Raw genomic sequence first — 18,859 nt, forward strand, 5'->3', positions numbered from 1 at the left:
TGGACAGTGGCCCTTTAAGGCCAGCTTGCACACATGCAAGCGACTGAGCGATCTCAGCGACGAGCGGCAGCAACAGAGCGAAAATTTTCAAACTTGTTGGAACTGCGTCCCTCTCGCCACTCGAGCCACCGCGGCAGCTCAAAACAAGGTTTCTGTGTCGCCGCGGCGGCAGAAATTGCGAGCATTTTCACTTGCATGTCGATGGCACGCGTCAGTCCATTTCGGTCGTCTCATCCACAGCTCATTGGCAGCGTGCCAAGATGCTGCGCAGCGATAACGTCAGGGCGCTTTTATCTTTTGATAGCTCCTGCGGTGACGGGGAGCGAACTTGGCAGACTGCCCATGATGGCTTGATTGCACAAGCCTGGTTCGATACATCACGCCGCACTTGGGGCGGGCTTCATGATCGCAGCAGCTGACCACGTGCTTTCGCTGATTCATACATGCAAGAATAAACGATAAAAAATTATATTAAATGAACATCCCCCCCCCCCCCCAAAAAAAAAGAACCCTGCCGCATCTTAACATCCGCAGCCGCCGCCATATCTTACGCTACGCCGCGCGTAGATGGCTTTCGCAAAAATAGAGAGAGAGAGAGAGCTGCCGCTTTTTAACATCCACAGGCGCCATAGCCACGTCCGCCGCCGCACGCAGAGGGTTCGCGCATGCGTTGCGCTTGCTGAAGGAGAGAGATAGCTCGGCAAAAGAATGGGCACACCCACGCACATGGCTTGCAAACGTCATGTGTTGGCGCGCGGGAAACGACAACTGCAGATGCGCGCGCCTTTGGGGAATGGGCGCCGCGCTGCCCAGACCAGCCGTCACTGAACTGTCCCCTCTGATTCCTTCCGCGCGTGGCTTGAAAACGTCACACGGCAAACGGCCAAGGGTGATGCGATCGTCTTTGGAGAAGGCACACTTTCCAGTGCGTGGTGCAGAGTTCGATATATCGAACGACCGTTGATATTGAGTTCGATATATGACGTGGCTTTCCTATACTACATGGGATTTTCAAGGGGATATTTCGCGAGTTCGATATAACCAAAATTCGATGTATCCGGGTTCGATATAACCGGGTTCGACTGTACAAGAGCAGACTAGTGGGCATTGTCAAATAGAACACTGAAGGTGACTCATTAGTTTTGCTAGGAAAATTTTGCGATCTTTGCATGAAGCAAGAACGTCTAGTAAAGCATTCGGGCTATTGCATCTGAAAAAAAAAAAAAAAAGGTTATTCATTGCTGCAGTGCGGCCAAAAATCAGTTATCAGGTGACTTTGATTAATTCGACGGGACATTCTTGAGTGAGGTTGCAGGAGAGGGTGCCACTTATGAGGATGGTAAAAAAAAGAATTAAGGAGGCAGAGACGTGATATTATGATTGAAGGCTTGGGAGGGAAAGCGTTCGTTTTAGAGCTTTGATGCTGGTTTGACGTGAGTACTGTGACATGACAAATCGTGCAGCATGGTTTTGGATGGCCTCTAGATTATTAGCGAGGTATGCTTGTGAATGGTGCCAGATGGATGAAGCGTATTCTAGTTTTGGACGTACATAGGTCTGGAATACGAGCTGTCTGATTTGGGGTGGTGCTGATTGTAAATTTCTTCGTAAATAACCAAGAGTATGTGAAGCCTGAGAACATACTGTTTCAGTGTACCTTTCCTAGCTTCTAAAAGCTCCTTTATGAGTGGGAGTAGAATTTTTGAAAAGTTCCTTTATCAGTGGAAGTAGAATTTTTGCCTTCAAGAATGTGCTATTTGTCACTGCAGGTTATGCTCAGTTTTTTTGGATTTTGGGAAACCAGTGTCCTTGTGCCTCATTGGCAGTAGCAGAGTGTGTCATTGCCAGTTCGGACCATTTACAGTAGCCTTCGTGCTGAGACCTTTTTCTGCTTACTGTTTTCTCTTTTTCTTTGCCCCCTTAAGTTGTCCTGGGGACTGCTTGAAAGGCAGATACTTCAGGGTTACATGGTTCAGCAGTTTCTTTTCTTCTCCCCTTATTATATCTGCATCTGCACTGTGGCCGTGACTGACTCTGACACGAAAGGTGACTTGTGCGCAGGAGACCGAGGCGCTGCAGACAAATGCCTCAACAGGCAGCGAGGCATGCAAGAAAGCAGAGGAGGCGGAGAGTAAGTCTTGGCTATTCATTCTTCAAGTGCTTTAAAGTTTACTTCACTGTGCTCAAGCTAAAAATACATGGTGATCTTCAAATGTGAAGTTGTGAAAATTAATATGTAGTTGCGTCGAGGAATCCGTTGCATTGTATTTCACTGCATCGAGGTTTAACTGTACTACTATATGAATTTTGAACTAGCTAAACTGAGGATAGCTAACCATTGGTAAGGCATACTACCTTATGTGATTTTTTTGTACGTTTATGTAATGTTCATGTAAGTCTAAGGCATCAGATGCTTGCTGATTTGGATGCTATGAGTTTTGCTGCTTGCTGGTTTTTCACAGGCCGGGCTTCGACATTTCTTCTGAAACTTTGCGAGGCAAGCAGTCACCACCACATGATGCTTATTCAGTGAAATGAAAAAAACCTCTATTAGCCAATGTTTTCAAATGCGCAAGTTCGATTTGGTGAAGGTTTACTTTGCTTTCCTTCCTGATTTAGCGTGTTAGGCCTCGGCCGGTCTCGAGGGGGAGCGTGCGCTCTTTCTTACGGCCTTCTCAATCGCCGCGGGAACAATGGGAACATTTCTCCTTGAGTTATGCTCTCCGCTGCAGAAAGGGGCGCGACCTGCTCACTGTTCGCTCTGCGTCTGCTTCAGCGGCGGCGGGTGGCTTTTGCCTGGTTTCGCGCCGTCGCTGGCGGGTTTCGTGGTGAGTACAGCCCCAAAATAAAAGGACACAGAAGGTAGATGCTGCAGCGGCATGTCGTCATCTACTACACATGTGAACGGAGTCTTTATTATATTTACACTGTCGCTCAGCAAACGTTCGACAAGCATGTGACATACATTGCGGCATGGTAGCTGCTTTTGTCCATTTTAGTCCGAATTTTTCCCAAGCCTGTACAAGAATAGGAATTTAAAAAAAAACTGAATGAGCAGTGATCACATCGAAGCTTCTTCAAGGCTAACATGACAACTCTTCTGCAACAGCAAAACTGTCTTCCAGCGCTAGATGCAAAACCATCCATGTAGCACTGAAGATGAAAATAATTTCATAAAAATGTAATGTAAATTGCAAAATGCTTGCATGATATAAATTATTAGTATAACATTCAAAGTAAACGTTGTAGGGTTGAGTTTTAAATGTTATTACAATTCATATATTAGCCAATGTGTTGTATTACAGTAGAATCTCGGTGATACGAACTCGGCTGATACGAAATTCGGTGTGATACAAATTCATAAAATTCCCCGGCCAAATTGCATTGCGTTCAGTGGGCAAAAAATCGGATGTTCCGAACACTTTTTCTTTTCGCTACGGGCGATACGAACTTCGGTATCACGACCGGTCGAGGCCCACGCACACACGCACAGCGAGAAAAGCGTGCGCAGCATAGCACGGATCACGCACACGCGCGCAAAAGAAGAAAAAAAAAATTACAGCGGGAAAAAACCGGCTTGGCAACCCGCGGCAGCAGCGAAGTTGGCGAAGGAAGGCGGCGATATCTTGCCCCCACTCCCGCTCTGTCTCTTTCTCTCCCCTCCCCCCGCATTTTGTTTTTTTTTTTAGTTGTGCGCACGGCCTTGCGGCCCTCTCCACATTTCTCCGCCGCCCCGCAGGCCACGCTCTTCTGCTTTCCGGAGTCTCCACTGCAGCGGCAACACGTTGCTTCGTTTTCTCGTTTGTTGAGGCTGACAATGCGTTGATAGCGCGTCGTTTTGGGATCATCTCGGCAACACGAAAAGATACATCATACTGCAATGTCACGGAAGAGAAAGGCGCTGAGCTTTAAAGACAAATTGGAAATTTTAAATAAGGTGGACAAAGAGCCCAAGAAAAGGCGCACTGACATGGCCAAGGAGCTAGGCCTGCCGCTGTCAACGTTGTCAACGATCGTTGATCAGCGCGACCAAATTATGCAGAATGTGCAGCACTTCGCGATGAATTCTAAAGAAGCCAAAACTGCCCACCATGTGAAGTTGGAAGAGGTTCTTCTAACGTGGTTCAGAGAGGTCACGGCTGGCGTCAACATCGACGGAAAAGTGCTTCGTGAGAAGGCAGCGGACATCGCACTCACACTTGGAATTGGCGACTTTCCGTGTATGGATTCACCGGTTCAAGGTGCGTCATAATCTTTCCTACAAGACCGTTTGTGGCGAAGGAAAAAAAGTCGACGCCTCCGCTGTGGAAGACTGGATGGCAACCGCACTGCCGTCTTACATAGCGGGATATGAGGCACGTGATGTTTTTAATGTAGATGAAGCAGGGCTGTTTTACAATCTCCAGCCCGAAAAAAGTTTGTGCTTTAAAGGCGATGCCTGCCGGGGCGGACAAAAGAGCAAACAACGTATCACAGTTTCGTTTTGTTGCAACGCCGACGGATCGGAAAAGATGCCGCTGACAGTCATTGGCAAATATCAAAAGCCTCGATGCTTTAAGGCAGCCAGTCGATTGCCCTGCATCTACAAGGCGAACAAAAAAGCATGGATGACGTCTTTTTTGTTTGTGGAATTCGTCACGTACCTTGACCGCAAGACGTCTTGCCACAACAGAAAAATAGTTTTGCTGCTGGACCAGTGCACCGCTCATCCAAAACAAATGACACTACAGAGTGTTAAGGTGGTGTTCCTGCCCCCGAACGCAACAAGTCATTTGCAACCACTGGATGCTGGGATTATAAGGAGCGTTAAGCACCATTTCAAAGCTTTGTTGGTGCGCCGCCTCCTCGCAAAGATTGAAAGGAAGGATGCGAATCTATCTCCAGATCACTCTTCTGGACGCTGTGCATTTTCTTGCAATTGCCTGGGATCGCATCGTTCCTACGACCATCGCCAATTGTTTCGCGAAGTGTGGGGTTTTCAAATCCGCTGTGGCTACTGCCTCGCAATTTGCCAGACCCAATTCCCATCGATGTCTGGAATCATTTTGACGTCGACTGTTGCGTCGACGATTTCGTCACCGCGAACGATGACCTCGCCACCTGTGGTCTCCGCACGGTTGAAGATATTGTGGAGGAAGCGTCATCACAGCCTGGCATTCCATGCCGTGGCGAAGATGACTACGACCAAAGCGTTGGTGACCCACCGCCGACAGCAGCAGAAACGATGCACGCCATCGATGTTCTGCGGTGTGCCGTGACCTCCGAGTCTGTGCGGGAGAAGACAGCGGCCCAATTTTTCAGTTTTCAAAACTCTCTGTTATCAGATCTCGCAGAAAAGAAGGTGCAGAAGGATGTACGCGATTTTTTTCAACGAAAATAAATATTTTGTACCTGTTGGAAGGCTTGAAAACGGATTTTGCTCGTTTTTTGGTGATACGAAATTTCGGGTGATACGAAAATTTTCGTCTCCCTTTGAATTTCCTATCACAGAGATTCTACTGTATAAACATTATTTTAATTTTGCAAATAAACGTTTAAAAGAATTTTTTACATGATATTAAGCTTATTATGAAAACAATCAAAAATGGTTTGATATTCATGACACAACTTGTGCTGAAAGTGGTAAAAAGAGGCCAATAAATGATGAAGGTGATCGCAGTGACTTACAAATGAGTTCACCTGCTATATTGAAGGTATGCAAGACACTTCTAAAGAGTTAAAGAAGGACACTCTCACTAAAGACACATTTCAAGCCCTATATAGCGACCCATTGAGGCTCTCTTCGGGAAAGAAAGGCTATTGCGCGGAAGGGAACGACATGCTAGATGCAAGGGCCATAACAGCTAGCGACACTTGACTGCATTGTCAAGATGGACGTTTCACCTGAGAGCAAAATCAAGGCACCTTGCGTCGATGCAAAAAAAAAATAATTTCTGCTGTGCCGCAATCAGTAACCGAGGAACTGAAGGAAGTGATGCCATCTCCTGCCATCCCATTTCCCACTGTCACATATTCCGGTTTAGCTTACGTCGATGGATATATTGTTAAGTTAATCAACCTGGGTGTGACGCTTGCGCTATTCTTCTTGAAACTAGCGAAATAAGCAGCCCCATGTACTAGTGCCCACAAAATAAAGCGGAGCGAGAGTTTTGGGAAAAAGCGGTCTCCTTCGTTCGGGCTGCTGATAAGGCGAACACGCATCCAAGCTATACACATGTGCATCCGCTTGCAGGGCGCGCCACGAAATGAAATTTTGGCCATATGTCTGCTCCGTTTTATTTTGCGGGTACTAGTACACTCTTCTACGAGGAGAATATTCTAGTGGACTGCATTATCCGAAATCAGAGCTTGTTGCCTTATTGGACAAGTATTTTTTTTTGAAAACGCTGCCGTGCACCTACTACACACAAATGTTTTCCAAGTACTTAAGATCCTGATTCAATCAGCACTTGAAAATTCAGCACTGAGTTGCCCGTAAGGAATCGACAACAGCCATGTAATTAGGTCCGCCTCTTTGATATTTCAAACTTTTTCAGAATTCTTCTTCTCAAATAATTATGCCAAAAAAGTGTCAGAGATAAACGAGAGGCCAACTTCTTATATGCACAAGCCGTGCAGGAAGATTTTGAGACTGAATTCTCTAGACGAAGGTCGCGTTTTGATGAATTGATGAATATGTAGCTCGATTTGTAACTTTGAAGCACAATTTTTTATTGTTTGCAACTCTTTTCAATTCTGCTTAACTGTTTATGCCTTGATTAATTGTAGTCGAGACTACATATACATCTTCTGTCTTCCAGCATTTGTTTTGAACGAAGCTAGAATAGCGCACTCCACTAGACAAGTGAAATTTTAACTATATGAGTAAATGTTTGTTCTTTACTCTGAATCTGAGACATGCCATGAATTTTCTCCGGTGCCTCTTTTGATCTAAACGAAAACGGTAGCAGTTGACAGAATCTCCACCCAACAGTTCACCACGCACTCAGGTCAGGTCGCGCTACACCTGCTTACAACATTCAAAGACACATTGCATAGCCTGGTAAATTTATTTTTGTACAAAACTTAGGGGCAAAAACTGTTGAAGTGTACCCGAAGCTTCATTCGACCGTTCACAGCCGCACTGACGAAGGCGCGCGCGCGTGAGCGGATTGTTGACTTTATATTATTCCTCGTACACGATAAATGTTCGATGCTGATTACGGCCTTTGTATAAACCATAAGTGGCGAAATGTCAGGGCCTGCCAGTTGCAACTGACGCAGGCGGAGCTAAACGCAAGCGCGCGTTTCCCTAGTGTGGGAACGGCTGTAGCGGAGGAGCAGCAGTGGGGCGGTGGCGACCCCACCGAGGCACGGAGGGCGATGGAAACAGACCCCATTGGAGAGTCCGTAAGAGAAGAGAAGTGCACTCTCCCTCGAGACCGGCTGGGGTTAGGCTGGGTGACTTGATAGCATGGTCTGCCATTTCGGGTAGGGAGTTTATCTCAGCCATCAAGCACCTAGTCCTACTTTGAAGACTTTTGCTGGGACTAGTCGTCACTGGTAGACCCTGACTAATATAATTCATGGCTAAAACTTCCACAGTGAATATTATTCGTTTAATGCTCTCCACGTGCAGAGAGGGCCAAGAGCAATGAGGAGAAGTTCCACAAGATGAAGGAGGTCTACACTACGCTTCGTGAAGAGCACATTGGCCTGCTCAGGGCAGTAAGTATTCGACTCTGGATCAGACCTATGCAAACAGAGGAATTTTGGCTGCGAAGGGAATTGAAATATTGAACACTCGGCGCAAGTTAAATTGGATGTTCGGCATGTTATTCAAATGCTGCCAAGATAAACTAAAGATTAAATTTTTGCGAACTATGGCCAGAAAAAAGCACATTTCTTAGAGTGATGTGAATAACAAATTTTTGGGCACAGAGCGGATGTAAATAATGAAAATTAGTTGCAAACAGAATATTTTCAAATGATTTCGAAAATGGGCACAGGCATTTGAAAATAAAGAGAGATGTTTTTCCACAAAACACAGCAATGGAAACATACATATTGAAAACATTTTCTCCCATCATTGGCATAATACTGATGCGTTGTACCTGTAAGGCTTGCTAGGTATTAATTAAAAAGCAGGGGTGTGCAAATATTGATACTTTTGAATACGAATATGGCAAAAAAATGCTGTCAAATATTGAATCAAGCCCTACTGTGGCGGCATAGTGGTTAAGACGCCCGACTGCTGTACCAGAGTAACCAGGATCAAACTCTACCTTCGGGGGCTGCATTTTCATGGGAGTGAAACGAAGTGATGTCTGCATGCTGTGCAATGCTGGTACATGTTGAAGATCCCAGGTGGTTGAAATTACTTTGTAGCCCTTTGCTCTTTCTCTTTTACACTTTCACTCCCGCTTTCCTCACTTCCTTTACAGGGCTGGTGCGCTCAGAAAAAGTGTGACAGATACTGCACTTTTCCTTTCCTATAAACCAATTTACAAATTACATTTACGTTTTTTATTTAAGGAGGATCATTAAGCAGAACATCTTGGCAGCACAAAATTGTCTAGTGAGCATTACAGAAGGCATTAAATTTTTTTCAGTGGACTGCATGACTGCATGCCTCCACCACCCAAATTCTGTCGTAAAACCGCAAATGTATGAAGCTGAAATCATTGTGTTAGGTACCATAGCTTGCGCAGTTTATGCATGCGTTGCGGTAGCTGGTTTTGAGCCTGATGCTTCTGTTGTACATTCTTTCTTGACCACTGTGTGGCATAATACGTGTAGCTTTTGTGTTCTGACAAAAATTGAGAACAGTTGAAGCAGTTGCATGTCAAGTTGTGTGACAAGTGCAAGATATTTGCTCTTTTGGAAATGTTAACGTTTCACTGCCTGTTCAGGTCAACCAGAAGTTAGCAATTTTTGAAAGTTTAGGACGTTTTGGAACTGCACTTTTACTGTTCAGACCAATAGTTCTTGTAGTGAAAATATGTTGCAAATTGAATTGAACAGCAAATACCATTCGGAAGCTGTTTGAAATTTTGAATGTTCCATATCCCTAATTTTGATGGCTGTATTGCAGCTAGATTCTGTTTCAGCTCTCCATTGTGCAAGTTATAGAGGGAGCAAATGTTCGAGACTTCAACTGGTTTTCAAATAGTATTTACAGTAAAAGCTCGTTAATTTGAACGTAATGGGACCTTGAAAAAAGTTCGAATTATCGAATAGTCTCAAAAAAACTAAGAACCATTTGCATTACGGTAAATTTATCGTATTTACTTGCGTAACAAACCCACTCACATAATAAACCCACCCACTCACCCTTGATTTTTGCCTTTGAATTCGAAAAAAAAAGGGCGTCAGTCATTAGCGTGTCCTTCCGTTTCTGCCCTTACAGTCCAGAACGCATTTCCTGGCAGTGCGCCAAGGTGCTGTGCAGCGATAATGTTGTGGTGTGCTTACCACCTTTTGGACGTTAGCTCTAGCAAGGGGGGAAGCGAACTTGTCAGAGGGCCAGCGCTTGTCCGGCTGTGCAAGCCTCGTTTTCAGTACGCTAGCTTTATCATGCCAGGGGCAATTGAGGTGGGCACCATCTACTGCCACTCAATCATTGGAGTGTGCAATAGCAGCAAACGCCTGTTAAAGCGAACGAGGCTAAAAGTCGGCGTCATGATCATGGCTGACCCATTTGCTTTCGCTGGAAGGGTGGAAGAATAAACGGGCACTCTCAAAAAAAAAAAAAGGGGGGGGGTTTTCCCACGTATACCGTACTACCCGGCCCAAGTCATAGCCTTTCATGGGCGTTGGCTGTAACTGCATCAACAGTGCTTGTCCATATTTCAGGGCTCGAATTAACGAGTATTTAATTGTGAGTTTCAGAGGTTGCGCGGAAGAGAGCAGGAAGCCGCAACCAAGGCCGGCAACTCCTACCCTCTGGCGCCGCCAGCCGCCGCGCTGGTCATGGCGCCATTCAGGCTTTACGCACTCTTGCATGGTTTTGAATTTACACTGCATTTTCACTATTTGAACATCCTAAAATTAAGAAATTACAAATTTATGAAGGCATTCAAATCTCATAGATACAAGATCCTGCCTAATGCTTTTTTCAGCATAATGCGATTTTTTTTTCATTACCCAGCCAACGCCCTATAGTGGTAATTTATTTTCGTACAGCTAATACTACAATCATGTTTTCAGTATTTTCAGGTGGGTTCTGATAATACGATCGCTACAAATTTTACTTCAAGACTCGAAACACTGTCAGCGGGTGCGACTGCAGCTACAGTAACGACAGTGCTCATGGTCGATGCTTTAGGACTTTTTGTTAGCTTAATAATCCCCCCCACACATACACACACACACAGACACATGCACATTTATCATTGAGAATTGATAATTCACTTTATTTTTCTAGAAGATCTCTTAATAGTTTCATGCCCTTGATGTCCCGTCTTTGGCGCTGACCTTGGCAGTCTGCCAAGATGCTGTGTGCCTATACCTCTCCGGGTGTTTATCTTTGAACAAGGTCTCCTGCGGGAATGGTGCTAAGTTTTAGACACTCTTCGCGACTTTGTTGCGCTTGCGGAGCGCATTAAACGATGAAACTGCGACTCATTTCTGCGAGTTTCAGAAAAGCTTGCTTCTGGACATTGAGAAACAAAAAGTCAAGTGCAATATGACAGTCAGAGCGTGGTAATAAACATTCTGTGTCAAGTGTGCCGCATTCACGACCATTTGGGGCTTGTTTTGTATAATACGATTTTCGGATGGCACAACTTTAATATTCAGCCCTCGTGACAATCTTATTGACGAGATTTCACTATGTCCTGTTCACGTAAACTCATGGTGATATATTACGTTTTCAAATGGCTGGATTTCATACTTGGCACATGAGTTAACTTGTTTTGTCGCAGAATCAACTGTCAACATGCTGCAGAAGTCCTGCATTTGGTTATTTCTGGTCAAATACTGGTCAAAGCTATTGTACGTTGAAAATTCTTTGGCGAAAACAGTTTACACTTACTTCTCCTGATGTGACCTGCCTTGTATCTCCTTTCCTGTGCAATCCTGACGGCTTTAAAATTGTCTCTCTTGCAGAAAGCAGAGATTGAGAAACAACTGGCGTCTGCAAAAATGGCTGCCGAGGCTGCTGAGAAAGTCCGCCAGGTATGTTGTGTAGTTATTTTCAGCACCCTTGAAGCTATGTTCATGCTGGCATCATGTTTGCCTTAGTTCTAACTCCGGATAACTGGGACAAATTTTCTGACCTCCTTGAATTTGAATGACAAGAAGCTGACTGTAATTTGCAGTTAGATGTGAAAGTACACTAGCAAAGAGAAAGGTCTCTGGTCAGCTCTTTTATCTCATCAACTCTTTTATTATTATTATTATTATTATTATTATTATTATTATTATTATTATTATTATTATTATTATTATTATTATTATTATATGGTAGCTTACATACTGGAAGCGCAGGAGGGGGATGGGTTAATGTGTGCCCATTTTTTGTTGAGGTAGCTAGCCACGATAAAGCAGTGATAGATTAAATCTCTCTGCATCATGTTGAAGCCAGATAGGGAGGGTAGTGACGCACTGAAGGTTAGTAGCAATTCTTGAGTCTTTCTGGTCCGAACAGCTTCAGAAGATTTTGCACCGTGAGGAATTGGTGAACCTGGAGTTTGTTGTTGTGGCTTGTCATACAAACCATGCATATGCCGTTACTGAGCATGGCACTTTTCACTGTCACTGACACAGGACTTGGGTGAGCAGCTGAGACAGGCTCGCGAGGAGAAGAGGTCGGCCGAGGAGCAGCTTGGTGGACTGACAGCCCGGGGTGCTGAGGCCGAAGCTGTAGCACGTGATAACCATTCCCTGCGAGAGAATGTTCAGGTGTGTTTGCCACATGTGTGTCACAGAATGAAGTACCCCATCTTGTTTATTGTCCAGGCAGGTTTTTTTGGCTTAAGGCAGTCGGAGGTTTCTGAGCCTGAAATAGACTGATGTCCATTGAAACTTGGTTTCAAAGTGTAATGGTGCGAAAAATGTGTGCCCATTATAAAGTTATGATAGTGGTTGTAAATGAATCACTACGGATACAATTGGGGCAGTCAGTGTCAGAGCCTCAGAATAGGCAAGTGATGTGTCTTTGCTGGACGCACTTGTTGGTTTGCACAGGTGTAAAGAAAATACTGGAGAATTAGCACATGGCTCAGGGGGTGACTGCTCTATAATGACATTCTTTCATCTGCATAGTTCAACGAAGGTGTTTTTGGGCGGTGGCAGCAGACCATAGTACTACAGTGCACTTGCATCATTAGTTAAGGTTTCCAGCAACTAATCACAGTGGGCTTTTAGCTGTGCCTTTGCCCCGGACGTGTGTCTCTCTCTTTCTCGGCAGCTAGAGTGGAGAAGTGCCAAAATAATAAAAGAAGTTGACAAAACAGCAGTGACCAAGCAAATGCCAGTGTTATTGTGTGCAATCATTTGATCTCTTTTCCTTTCTTTCAGAGCAACAGTGGTTGGTTACTTATCCTTTAAGGAGTCAAGCAAGTACCAGCCAAAGCTGCTGCACTAGATGTATCTTTGCCGTTTAACGACAGCAGCTTGTTTATACGCAAACGATTCATTGGAACATGAAAAGTTCTGGTGGGGTAACTTTCAGTCTGAATTGAACACAAAATAAAGTGCATCATCCTACGCTCTGGACTACGCAGGCTAATGTTGGAAGCCCCAGGACCCATGTTTAGTGGTGGGAAATGGACCTAGTGGATGCTAAAAGCGGTTAATGTGTGGCACTGTTGTGGCAGCCGTGAACCTCCTAAACATTGCGTTCGGTTCAGAGGAATGGTTACTGCCGGCGCCTCATTAGGATTACCAGGTTCACTGGCACTGCATGTCTTTGTCAGGGACTGTGTGAACTGTATCTTGCTCTGCTATCCGTCTCACTGTGTTGTTGAAGCACTTTCTTCGTGCCCTTCCCCTTCACGCTTCCCTTGCTTCTTGCACCAGGAGTATGTGCTGATCACGGTACGTGGTGCACGCATGCTTTCTGCTCTCCTTCTTCCTGCATGCCCTGAGACCACCTCTGCTGGTGGTCTGGCCAGCTGCAGTTGACATGATCCTATTTGGACACAGACGCGAATTGCAATAATTGGGCAGTTGTGCTTCCTTCCACTGAAAAATTGATTTGTAGCCTCTGCTCCTCTTGTCGACGCTGAGTAGCTTTCTTTTTTCACTCCTCTTCCACGCAACGTGGTGATAATTGTTTAATATTGTGCGAGCCAATAGTACCCTTGAGATTTTAGGAAGAGGGCTGTCAGGCTCTTCCCAGAGAATTTTACAGCATAAATTTGTGAGATTTTCGCTTTGAAAGTCACTTTGCATTCGCTGAGCAATGTTGAGCTGTGGGTAATCCTGGGGCAACGCCTTCTTACTCTTCCTTTGCATAAGTAAAAAGCAGGGCTCTATTTTGCCTTGGTGTACTGCACAGTAAATTGGGGACTGATGAAAACAAATGGAATGAGCTTGAAATTGCCTGTAAGTACAGGAAAAGTGTAGTTAACTATCTCTTGGTGGACAGCTTCGACATGCCTTGTGGATATTGATAGAGAAGGGAATGACAGAACAGCAAGCGAAAGAAACACCACAGTATTTTTTTTTAACCCTTTGGAGGTTGAATCGTTTTCAAAAACATTGCAGATAATAAATTTTTTTTTTTCACCGCTATCTTTACTTAAATGAAACTAGTATGAATGAGGGAAAGGGAGGAGAAGGGGTAATCATTAGGGACAATAATTTGGCTATAGCATCACCTTGAAGTGTGAAAATGCTGTACAGTTTTATACCATGTACTAGTAAGAAACGCAGTTTTCTTGGCAGTGACCAGGAATTGGCATACCCAGAAAGCACTATCAAGTCTAATCTATTTAAAAATAAAAATCGTACAAAGTTGTCCTCAGCGGGCCCTTAGTGTGCACCAACACTGTATGGTGCACAGGTGCCTTTGAAGTGTTAGTACCTCCATCGAAACCTTGATCCCGCAGCTTTGTGGTTTGTGTTGTATATTAGCCAAATGCCCTGCCACTGAACCACCATAGCTGGCAGAAGATGATGGAAGAGGGGAAAGGCTTGTCGTGCCTGACCTGCGCTCATTGATATGCACAGAGCCTGGAGGAGCGAGTAAAGGAGCTGCAGGCGGAGATGGCCCGTGACCGGCAGGAGCAGGAGGCTGCCATGGTGGCGCTGGGTGAGAGCCACAGCCAGGCACAGCAGAGGATGCAGCAGCAGGCCCTCGCTGCCCTGCTGCTCATTCTGGGTGAGTGAGCACCCCTGTTGGGAGAAGGGTTTGCAGTGGTAACCATGGTGGCGGCCAGCAATGATGTTTCTGCGTTTATTGCTTTATTCTTTGGGTTTCAGGAAGATTATTGAACGAAAATTTCAGCAGCACAAACTTGTCTAAGAAGGCATTAAATAACATTTTTTTTCTAAATTTCTAAATTAGACTTCTGGCTCCCTGCAGCAGCATCAGAAAAGCGATCATTAGGGGTTTTGTGCAAATTAGTGTAACTTAACATGTCTCAATATGTATTTAATTTCAAGGCATGCCTTCTCACAGCAGGGAGGATGTTCTAAATGCAGCAGTTTCCTTTTTTTGTAATTATTTTCTTTTGAGCATGTGTCCAAGCCTTCTGCGTTCCTCTTTGTTTTATTATTATTATTTTTGACCTTGTACGTCCCTGTAGTTTAACCTTGCAAAGGTAGTTTACCATTTTCAGCATGATTCACTACTTTACCAATGCTGCACAAATAAGTATTGGTTATCCTCTATTGAGAGACATTATACTTCGTTTCATACATCAGGTGCAACGCAGCGAAAGCTACGCAATTAATTCACAAGAAAAAAAGCGTATCACTACTTGCTCGTTTCGTGGCCGAGTGGTTTCTACGGAAACGGGCTCTATTCCGTGCATACACATTTTCAATAACTTGCTTCGCGTGCCTGGCCATCTTCGCAGTGCGGAACTTATAGAAAAAATCCGCTCTGAAAAGGCAATCGAAATTGCTGTGTTGTGTTGCATGGAGGGCACTGCTGGCAGGGTTGCGGGGCTGCAAAAACACGACACAAACAAAAACGCGGGCAGCAAAAGCACGGCATAAACAAAAACAACAAACAAAACATACAAGCTCACCGAATCCTATCTTTTCTCCTTAAAAAAGGTGCTTCTGGGGAGTTGATGGCAAATGTAAGATTTATTAAGCTTGCAGACAAAGCAACTATTATTTCCTCTCGTCAAGAGCAGGCACTATTTTCCATCACGGATGCCGGGAGCGCAAACAAGAGCTCTAGCTTTGGCAGCATTGCACTTGATGTATGAAACGGAGTATAGTTGTTGCTGCTGTCATCAAAAGCACATTGTACTGTCGATCCTGGATATGTCAAGCTCCAGAGATCACGAAAGAGTTCAGTATATCAATATTTCGATACATAAGATATGCCATCAAGTGAGCTTTTCTGTAACCCAGAAGTGTGCATACTGTTTGCACACACTAGCGGCACGCTTCCTCTTGCGATACATGTACTCCTGCGGATTGATTCCTCCTGTGATGCGCTTTCTCCTGCGATACGGTTCCTCCTGCGATACCTGTCCTCCTGTGATATGATTCCTCCTGTGAAACGCTCTGTGAAACGCTTCGTCCTGCGATACACGTCCTCCTGTAGTACGATTCCTCCTGCGATAGGGGTCCTCCTGTGAAATGCTTGCCTCTTGTGATACGATCTATTCCTCCTGCGATAAGTGTCCTCCTGATAAATGCTTCCTCCTGCGATACATGTGCTCCTGCAGTATGATTCCTCCTGCGATAGGTGTCTTCCTGTGAAATGCTTCCTCCTGCGATATATGTGCTCCTGCAGTACAATTCCTCCTGTGATAGATGTCCTCCTGTGAAGCGCTTCCTCTTGTGGTACGATCGATTCCTCCGGCGATAGGTGTCCTCCTGATAAACGCTTCCTCCTGCGATACATGTGCTCCTACAGTACGATTCCTCTTTCGATAGGTATCCTCCTGTGAAATGCTTCCTCCTGCGATACATGTGCTCCTGCAGTACAATTCCTCCTGCAATAGGTGTCCTCCTGTGAAACGCTTCCTCTTGTGGTACGATTGATTCCTCCTGTGGTAGGTGTCCTCCTGATAAACGCTTCCTCCTGCGATACATGTGCTCCTGCAGTACGATTCCTCCTGCGATAGGTATCCTTCTGTGAAATGCTTCCTCCTGCGATACATGTGCTCCTGCAGTACAATTCCTCCTGCGATAGGTGTCCTTGAAACGCTTCTTCCTGTGGTACGATTTTTCCTGTGATAGGTGTCCTCCTGCGGTACGATTCATTCTGCAATAGGTGTCACCCTGTGAAACGCTTCCTCCTGCTGGAAGATTCCTCCTTGGTCGGTGTCACCCTGTGAAACTCTTCTTCCTGCGATAGGTGTCCTCCTGTGAAACACTTCCTGCTGCGATACACGTCCTCCTGCTATATGCTTCCTCCTGCTATACACATCCTTTTGCAATAAGTGTCCTCCTGTGAAACGCATCCTCCTGCAGTATGATTCCTTCTGTGATAGGTGTTCTGTTAAACGCTTCCTCCTGCAATACACATCCTCCTGCTGTACAATTCCTTCTTGGTATCTTCATCATCATCGGCCTGACTGTTCCCACTGCAGGGCGAAGGCCTCTCCCATATTTCTCCAATTACCCGGTTCTGTGCTAGCTGCATCCACTTGACCCCTGCGAACTTCTTAATCTCATGCGCCCACCTAACTTTCTGCCGCCCCCTACTACGCTTTCCTTCCCTTGGAATCCAGTTTGTTACCCTAAGCGACCATCGGTTATCCTCTCTTCGCACATGTCCTGCCCGTGTCCATTTCTTCTTCTTAATTTCCACTAGAATGTCGGCAACTTGAGTTATTTCTCTGACCCACTCTGCACGTTTCCTATCTCTTAATGTTACCCCTACCATTTTTCGTTCCATAGCCCTCTGGGTTGTCCTCAACTTAAGTAGAACTCTCTTGGTTAGCCTCCACGTTTCAGCCCCATAGGTGAGTACAGGTAAGATGCAACTGTTATATACTTTCCTCTTGAGCGATACCGGTAAGCTGCTAGTAATAATCTGCGAGTGCTTGCCAAATGCGCTCCATCCCAATCTTTATCTTCTTGTTATTTCCTTTTTATGGTCCAGATCTGTGGTTACTACCTGTCCTAAGTAGGCATATTCGCCTACTTAGGACAGGTAGGCATATTCGCCGAATCGCTTTTTCGCTGCGTCGATTTCTTGCAGTGAAAGCAGCTGCGTTCATATCTTCTTGGCACTTCGCTGGCTAATAATATCGCCAATCTCGCACAAACTTCGCAATAAGATAATCAGCGGCAAAAAAAAAGATATATATATATATATATATATATACCGTCCTGCAGGCGCGAACGCACGAACGACCGAGTCGTACGGCACACAACACAGGAAGAAAAAAAATGCAGGCAGCTAGGCCTGCTGGCTACTGCGTAATAAACCATAGCTTCATGGTGGCGCTAGGAGCTGGTCCTAGATGTCCTGATGATGATAGCTACAGCCCACGGACCATACACACAGAAACGGCAGTTTGTTTAATTTCACGCGAGAGTTGCAAGCTGCGGTGCTGTTAATTTTAGCCAAATTCGTAATACTGATGTTCCAAAATTATAGAACAAGAAATAAAATACGTTCGTTATTCTGAAATATACGCTATTTTGAAATTCGTAATTCTGAAATAGTTTTACATTGAAAACATGGCAAATCTGCCGGAGATTCTTAAAAAATTCGTTAATTTGAAAAGTTCGTTAATGTGTTGTTTGTAGTAACGAGATTTCACTGTATATATCTACCAGCACTTTCATGTACGGCTCGTCTACCCCCTGAGTTCGCAATGCCTGCATCACCGCCGAGGTTTCAACTGAGTGAAATGCTTTTTCGTAATCAATGAATGCTATGTGTAATTGCTGGTTATATTCCGAGCATTTTTCTATCACCTGATTGATGGTATGAATATGATCGATAGTAGAGTACCGTTTCCGAAACCCTGCTTGATCCTTTGCTTGATTGCAGTCTATGGTTGTCCTGATTCTATTAGCGATTACCTTAGTAAATACCTTATACGTAACAGACAGTAAGCTGATTGGTCTGTAATTTTTAATGTTCTTAGAGTCCCCTTTCTTATGAATGAGGATAATGTTTGCATTCTTTTATGGTTCCGGTACCGTCGATGACACCAGGCACTGCGTATACAGAGTGGCCAGTTTTTCTAGCACGATATCCCCCCCGTCCTTCAGCAAATCTGTAGTTGTCTGATCCTCTCTAGCTGATTTCCCCCTTTTCATAGTTTCTAGTGCTTTCTTGACCTCGTCCTTCGTCACTGGTGGAACGTCTGACTGTTTTTTTTCTACCGCCAATCTCATTACGGTCCTGACTACTTTGGCTACTGTAGAGATCTGTATAGAACTCCTCGGCTACTTTGACTATCTTGTCCATATTCGTGATGACGTTGCCCGCCTTGTCCCTTATCGCATACAGTCAAACCCGAATATAACAAACTCGGATAGAGCGAATTATGTTTTATATCGAACACTCGAATTTCCGCTAGCATTATGCATATAAAATGTATTTTTTATAACGAACTACACATCGGATATAGCGAACTCAGCGCGCGCGATCGGTCGCCAAACGCCCGCCAACGGGCGGGCCTTTGTGCCGGCTCCGAGTTCTCTCCGGGCAGCCCACGCTGCCGGGCCGCAATACTTCTAGCGCATGCCGTTGTCAGATGGGAGGGGGATTGGCGACGGCTCC

At 45.0% G+C, this 18,859-nt stretch overlaps 1 protein-coding gene across 1 annotated transcript in view; it reads left to right on the top strand.

The window, feature by feature from the left end:
• Positions 1 to 18,859, top strand: part of Hip1 (Huntingtin interacting protein 1) — a 138,312-nt gene that overhangs the window by 64,634 nt on the left and 54,819 nt on the right. Inside the window, exons 14-18 of the mRNA XM_084597457.1 lie at positions 2,062 to 2,131; positions 7,619 to 7,707; positions 11,089 to 11,157; positions 11,749 to 11,883; positions 14,158 to 14,308. Coding sequence (XP_084453583.1) covers positions 2,062 to 2,131; positions 7,619 to 7,707; positions 11,089 to 11,157; positions 11,749 to 11,883; positions 14,158 to 14,308 — 514 coding nt within the window. The remainder of the gene's footprint in view (positions 1 to 2,061; positions 2,132 to 7,618; positions 7,708 to 11,088; positions 11,158 to 11,748; positions 11,884 to 14,157; positions 14,309 to 18,859) is intronic.

Source organism: Amblyomma maculatum, chromosome 3 (genome assembly GCF_055883805.1).
Source record: "Amblyomma maculatum isolate TAMU_Amacu chromosome 3, ASM5588380v1, whole genome shotgun sequence".
NCBI classification, from domain to species: Eukaryota; Metazoa; Arthropoda; class Arachnida; order Ixodida; family Ixodidae; genus Amblyomma; species Amblyomma maculatum.